This window comes from Salvia miltiorrhiza, chromosome 4 (genome assembly GCF_028751815.1).
Source record: "Salvia miltiorrhiza cultivar Shanhuang (shh) chromosome 4, IMPLAD_Smil_shh, whole genome shotgun sequence".
NCBI classification, from domain to species: Eukaryota; Viridiplantae; Streptophyta; class Magnoliopsida; order Lamiales; family Lamiaceae; genus Salvia; species Salvia miltiorrhiza.
In genome coordinates this window covers 43,818,142-43,825,767 of record NC_080390.1, presented here as the reverse complement: position 1 = coordinate 43,825,767, position 7,626 = coordinate 43,818,142, and the positions used below count along the sequence as shown (strand labels likewise).

At 37.8% G+C, this 7,626-nt stretch overlaps 1 protein-coding gene across 1 annotated transcript; it reads left to right on the top strand.

Annotated features, from left to right (window-relative positions):
• The first annotated feature begins 4,430 nt into the window (after nt 1–4,430).
• On the top strand, nt 4,431–5,711 carry LOC131021891 (geranylgeranyl pyrophosphate synthase, chloroplastic-like). The gene has a single exon (XM_057951219.1). It carries the CDS (start codon nt 4,544–4,546, stop codon nt 5,582–5,584), a length of 1,041 nt encoding a protein of 346 aa, XP_057807202.1. The 5' UTR covers nt 4,431–4,543; the 3' UTR covers nt 5,585–5,711.
• Nucleotides 5,712–7,626: the final 1,915 nt, after the last annotated feature.

The window sequence follows — 7,626 nt, the reverse complement described above, 5'->3', positions numbered from 1 at the left end:
ATGAATTCATTCAAATTTTCAAATCCCATCAAAGATCATATAAATCATGATTTTGTCCAAGTGATAAAATATCACATATCTCAATCATGCTCCTCTCATTGATAGAGTTCAGCGAAATACCTGAATTACCACTTACTAGTGGGTTACCCCTTTTTACATTATGGTATTTACCATAATTGTTCAAATCATTCCCCAAATTTGTTTATCCTGTGCTACAAAAATTCTTAAGCACATATATATTAGTAAAATATGAGAGCCCTTAGAGATAGGGCTGTAAATCAATTAACAAGTAAAAAAGTGTACGCTTTGCTTTTCCCAAGCAACAGTGCCGCCCTAAACATTTATTCCACCGAATAAAAGTTGTAAGAATCCCCAAAAATGACATATAAATTAGGATATTTGTGTCCCAATGGCTGAAATTCACAATCCTGAAATCACGATTCTCAAAGAGAAAGTATAATGAATAAACAATAATTATTCATCAGTGCAGAAGATATGAAACCACGAATTCAATAATGTCGTTAACCCAAAAACCCATGTCACGATTAGTCTCTTTTTTGTGAGTGTGTTCAGCAACCCTCTTTTAATGCTGTAACATTCCCCAAAAGTTGAGCTTGGGACCCGAGCAAGTCATTTGTCCCCTTTTGTCAAGAGCTCCCATGAATAAACCATATTTGGCTCAGCTAGGCAATCATAGTGTTCTCAACAGCGAGCAAATGTTGAAATACCCGTCTTGGTGGTCCTGAACTCACAATGCGAAATCAGGGCTAAGTTAGTCCCACAAAATGACAGAATTAATCCCCAAAATTAGAGCAAAAATCATAGCTAAATCACTCCCAAGTTCACAGCTATATTACAACAATATCAAGTCCCAAAAATCATAATAGCATCATAGCCTTATCAAGCTTACAAATAAAGTAAAATCACAACCCTAATAAGCTCAGAAATCCCAAGAATCAGCACACGGCAAATGATAAACTTAAAAAAGTCAATCGCTACATGATCAATGTATAACGCATTTTCTCAAACCCACCACGTTTAGCACCACAATATCTAATAAATTCAGAAGAGAAGCATGCATAGCAAACAAAAATTAAAGGATTAGGACTCAGATAAACCATAACAAATAGAGCGAAATAAAAATCAAGTAAGCTTTGATACGGATAATAATTCCTCAAGACCCTCAATTAAAACCAACTCAACTGTGAAATATTTGATTCAGAGCAAAGGAATGGAAGATTTAGCAAGCAATGGATGACTTGAGAATGCCGCGACTAAAACAAATCAAGATGAATAATGTGTTTATCCCAAATTGACACATATGACCAACATATATTTAGAGGAAACTTCAACTGGAACTTCGACGAATCAAGACCATGTTAACTCGACCTCAACCCAAATATTTGAATCTTCAAATCAGGAACGCATAATATACATTTTAATGTCTAAGATATTTAACAAAATTCATATGTTTACGCACAAACATTCTTCCAAAGAGAGAGATAGATAACTTAGCTTTTTATTTGTGTCACCGCTTGTTCTTGTCGTAATGGCTCTGTCAAGGCTGAATTAGCAGTGCTAAGTCCGTCCTAAATCAGGTTTGGCGAGACTTGCAGTATTTAATTGCAGGTTATATCCCCTTGAATGAGCTAAAATATCAGCTTTGTCGATTGTGCTGTATCTGTGTCCCAACTCAGCCCCCACGTGAGCCCCATGTTAGCTTTCTCATTCAGCAATTCCCTTAAGCAACAAGCATTGCTTGACATTCCGTTTACCCTCGCACCAGAAATTGAACAAGATTATGAGAAATTGTGATTGAAATAAGCAATTAAAGAACTAAATCCATCATGAAAAGAATTGGGAAAATTTTTAGTAAATGAAAGTATCCCCTATTAAATTAGGGAAAATCCCCCGACGGAGTGATTCCGGCAGAGATCGGCGAGATTCCGGCGTAAACTAGTCCGCTGCAGAGCCTCAACACCATCAAGGGATGGCGAATTTTATCTCCCAAGTCAGACCCCCATCGGAGATCTCCTCTGCCCTAGACTGACGGAGTGGAACTGGAGAGGCCTTGGCGCGGCGCGGACGAGCCCAGGCCGTGACTGGTGGCGCGTGCGGCGGTGGTGCCCGGCACCCTGACGACATTTGAGAGAAACTCCAGTACTTCGTGTATTGCCGGGGATTTTTTGTGGAAGAAGAACAGGAAAACGCGACGAATCGTCGGGCTTCACCGAGACTTGTCCGAAATTATTTGGGAAACACCTATGTGGCGACGCCGGCCAAGATAACCCCCAACTTAAATGAGCCGCGCTTTGCTTTAAAAGAGACTGGACTAAGATGAAGAGAAATTGGGAATTTTGGGGATGATCTAAATCTAGATCGGAGCACATGCACTTGATTCGATTTTTCCTGAATGTAGTTGATTCTCGAAGATAATGATAGATCTGATACTTTTACAGAGAACTAAGGTGATTTCAGAAATGGGAGAACATGTTTTTTCGATGAGCAATGATGAATAGTCATGAATAGTGCCGATGAACAGTGATGAATAGTGATGAATAGTGATGAATAGTGATGATGGATCTGATGAACAGTAACCGGAAACAAATGAATCTCACGCCTTAGCTCGATTTTCCCACAGACGGCGCCAGTTGGTGAATCAACTACCAACACCTAAACTAGAAAGCAGTAAACGACACCGGATTTACGTGGTTCGGTCGAGAAGACCTACGTCCACGGGGTGTTTTTGGGGTTTTTCCACTATACTTGGAGAGAATTACATTTTACAAGAGATGAATGAGTAAAAATGAGATGATCCCCCCTAACCTACTACTAAGTCTCTATTTATAAGCATGTAAATAAGCCTTAGGGCCTCAAGCCCATTCCCTAAGATAATTGGGCTTAAGCCCCCTTAATACATTGAAGGGTAAGATAGTAATTTCGGTTTTACGCGGGAGACCTCCCCGCGCTTTTGGTGACTCCTCTGGTAAAAATGTCTTCTCTGGCGAGGGCGTCCTCTCTGGCAAATACGCCTCCTCTGGGGAGGATGACTTCTCTGTCAGATGCGACTCCTCTGGCGAGGATGACCTCTCTGGCAAATACGCCTCCTCTGGGGAGGATGACTTCTCTGTCAGATGCGACTCCTCTGGCGAGGATGACCTCTCTGGCAAATACGCCTCCTCTGGGGAGGATGACTTCTCTGGTTTACACCATTTCCCTACTATGCACATATCACTCCTCATCATGTAGTATTATGATAGTGGGATAGAAAAATAAAGGAATTAATTTGTGGTGGACCACGTGTGATAAAATTATCAATATATAAGTTGATAAAGTATGGGTAAAAACTAAGGAATTTGTTGTAAGGTAATATCAAAAATGAAAAGAAATGGATACTCTCGTGGGACGGACCAAATGATAAAAAGTGCACAAACTTATATTACGAAAAAAATAATATTTATGAGTGTGATATGACATTATTATTATTATTATTATTATTATTATTATTATTATAACAGGATGCATGTGGGTAAAATCAATCGCATAACATTCATGATTTCATGGTAAAAAGAAATTAATATACACTTCATCCTCTTTATCGGGTATTTAATGCTTCTTCCCATTCATAATAATAAAAAGAAATTAATAATATACCTAAATTAATCTTAATTAATAAGTATTATTTATCTTTAATGACGCAATTATTATCTACTGGAAAACATTTTTAGAAAAAGACCTAAGATTCAATGACGGTAACTATAGTATTAAACTATTAATTATACTCGATCAATCACATTATTTAAATATAAAAATTAGAAATTACAAAAAGACTTACATTATGAATAGAGTACTTCTTACAGACATGAATAAAATAAGGATTATAGTTTGAATTACTTCCTTATTTATTTGATACAAATATCATGTAATGAGAATTCATATATGCTAGAAAATATGCAAGACGATTTCCCATATTTATATGAGGTTGATTCTTTAGTTAGAACTTTATAATTATATTTCATTTTTTGATATTCCGAGTATTTCTTATTTTGTTATTTGATGAAATAATGTTGAATGTAAAATTATTATGTCATATGATCGAATTGGCAATAGAAAATTTTAAATGGTCATTCACATCACAAGATATATATCGAATGTATATAATGCACATTACTTCCTCAAATTAAGAAATGCATAATTAAATCACTATCTCATATTTAGACCAATTTGATTTTATTTTAAAAGAATTGTATTGCATCTTTCACTTACTAAAATTAATCCTATAAAATATTAATATATATAATTGATCGAAAGTACGAGAATTGGTCATATAAATTAAATATGATAATATATAATATAGTTGGTGACAATAAATCTCTGGTTGTTAGGTACACTATAAGACTGAAAATAAAACAAAACAGCATCTCACCAACACACACAAAAAATATACACATGGATTCACACACACACAATCAATGAATATATCAATTGAATCATTGATATATAAGTCACACACATTGCAGTGTGTCCACAACTCAAATTAACCATGGCATTTGTAGCAACCAGCCCTATCTCCCTAAAAACAAACTGCTTGAAGCTCAAACCCCTTGACACCCACCAACAGCCCCAAACCAGGATTTCCTGCAACAAAACCACTCCCACATCTTCAATCGAAATGCAACAAACCCTAAAAATTTCCCCAAATTTCAAATTTGAAGAATACATGGCAAGCAAGGCAAAGAAGGTGAACACAGCCCTGGACGACGCCGTGCCTCTCCAAAACCCCTTGAAGATCCACCAGGCCATGCGCTACTCCCTCCTCGCCGGCGGCAAGCGCGTCCGCCCCGTGCTCTGCCTGGCCTCGTGCGAGCTCGTCGGGGGCGAGGAGGCGGCAGCCGTCCCCATGGCCTGCGCTCTTGAGATGATCCACACGATGTCTTTGATCCACGACGACCTCCCCTGCATGGACAACGACGACCTCCGCCGGGGCCGCCCCACGTGCCACAAGGAGTTCGGCGAGGAGACGGCCGTCCTGGCCGGCGACGCCCTCCTGGCCCTGGCCTTCGAGCATGTGGCGGCCAAGACGCGGAATGTGGATGAGCGGAGGGTGGTCCAGGCCATCGTGGAGCTGGGGTCGGCGGTGGGGTCGGAGGGGCTGGTGGCCGGCCAGATTGTGGACTTGTCGAGCGAGGGGAAGCTGCTGAGTTTGGGGGAGTTGGAGTATATTCACGTGCATAAGACGTCGAAGCTGCTGGAGGCGGCGGTGGTCTGCGGAGCCATCATGGGCGGCGGAGGAGGGGCGCAGGTGGAGGCCTTGAGGAAGTACGCCAGGTGTGTTGGGCTGCTGTTTCAGGTGGTGGATGATATATTGGACGTCACAAAGACGTCGGAGGAGCTGGGGAAGACGGCGGGGAAAGACTTGGTCACCGATAAGGCCACTTATCCAAGGCTGATGGGACTCCGCAAGGCCAAGGACTTCGCCGCCGACCTCGCCGCCATGGCCGTCCAAGAGCTCTCCTATTTTGATCCTTCCAGGGCCGCGCCGCTCTATCACTTGGCTCAATACATTGCTTCCAGACAGAATTGATCTCTCTCCGGCCCGGGGATTCTCATATTATTGGTTGATATAATCGATAAATCATGTAACAACAAAACTTATTGATTCACAACTGTGTATTCGGTAAATTCAGCGTATCTAGTTATTTAGCATGGCATCTTCCTAGTTGGATGATTTACAATATTTAATGTGCCAAAAATTAAAATAACTAGTATTTCATTTATATAAAAGTTTAGAGTAACCACAAATTTAAAAGGGAAAATTGCAGTAAAACACACAAAGTTTGGACGAATTCTAATTTTGCACATAACCTTGGAAATTTGAAAGAAAATACACCAATTTTTTTTTTCTTCTAATTTTTCCCATGATTTAAAATTTGCCCTAAAATTAAAAACAAAAAGTTGCTACTACAACATAACACAAAAGGCTCATAACTCGTACATATAATGTATTTAATGAACTCCGCAATTCTGCAATTCAACAATTCAATATGAAAATAAAACTTTCTCTCTCAATCGGACATTAATTCACAAGAAAATGAAAAAGAAATAGTAATAGTTTAAAATTTAGTGTATTTTATTTCAAATTTTAAAGGTTGTGAGTAAAATTAAAATTTTGTTTTTATTTTTTCATGGATTAATGTTTGATTGCGCATTTATGTGATTTTGTAAATTTTTAGATTTGTGTGTTTCTGTAAATTTTTCGCTTTTGTAAATTTGTAAATTTGCTGTCATTTTTTACTCCCTCCGTCCCTGAAAGTTGTAAAGTGTATTGATAGTGGAAAAAAAGTGTTATAATTATTATTGAAAGTTGTGAAAATGTGTTATAATTTGTATTGATGGTAAAAGTGAAAAGTAAGAATAAATAAAGTATTATTAGTGGTGGGGTAGTTGTCCAAAAATAGAAAGAAAGAAAGAGGAAGTTATTTGAGGGACGTTCCAAAAAGAAAAAAGAGGAAGTTATTTCAGGGATGGATGGAGTATAATTTTGTAGACTTGTGCGATTTTGTTTTTCTCTTTTGTAAATTTTTGACATGGAGATATCAAATTCTGAAGCTACGAATATGGAGGTGAATTTGAGTTGTTAATTAATGTTCTTGAATTCACAACTTATTCGATGAATTCACAATTGAATCGCTAGTGTTGGTTGTGAATTCGAGTTTTAAAACAAACCTAGCACATGTCAACCCTGCCGTGAGTATCAACGTTGATTCTTCAAAGACCAAAAAGGGAATATGTTTAGATGGTTAACATTGAGACTAGTAAATGAGTCAAGGGAGCACAAGATGAGTTTGATATGTGCTAAATCACAAATCTAGCACATGTCAGCCTTGTCGTGAGTGAACAAGTTTGATGCTTATGCAAGGGACACTAGCGTAATTAATTTAGCTGAGCATGCCTTACTTATAAGCTTGTGAATAGACAATTTTCCCCCTAAGAAGTGCGTGGGATTGCATTAGAAAGTTGAAGATTCCATGCAATTAGATTTTTTGTCTATAAATACAAATTTTTCCTTCATTGTACACAAACTCCCAAATTTTAGTGAAATACAATCCCCACTTTCTCATGCATGCTTATTGTTCTTTATTTTCACACTTTCCCTTTCTTTCGTACTGTTATTATCTGCAAATCACCAAAAACTCATCATTTCTGAGTAATTCACATGAGTTGAGTTGTATATTCGATCCCCCCCGCTGTGTTGATTTCACAAGATTCCTCGTGACTTTATTTCAACACCAAGTTCCATCTCTTTTTCTTCAAATTAGCCATTTATTTTGCTATTGTAAAAATCGGAGTTTTTCTCAATTATTGGTGTGATGTCATTTTATATAATTTCATCTTCAATAATTTGAATTTATATACTTTCACTTTCAGTTTATGTTATTTCACTTAAAGAACTTCTAATTTATGTATTTCTAATTTAATTGACATGATTTAATTTATATCGTTGTGTATCGCACTAGCTATTGAAGAGACACATTATTGACTGCAAAAGTTATTACCTATTCCACATTACTATAAGCTTTTGTCCATTCAACCAACTAGTTATTCAACATTATTGACCGACAAAAG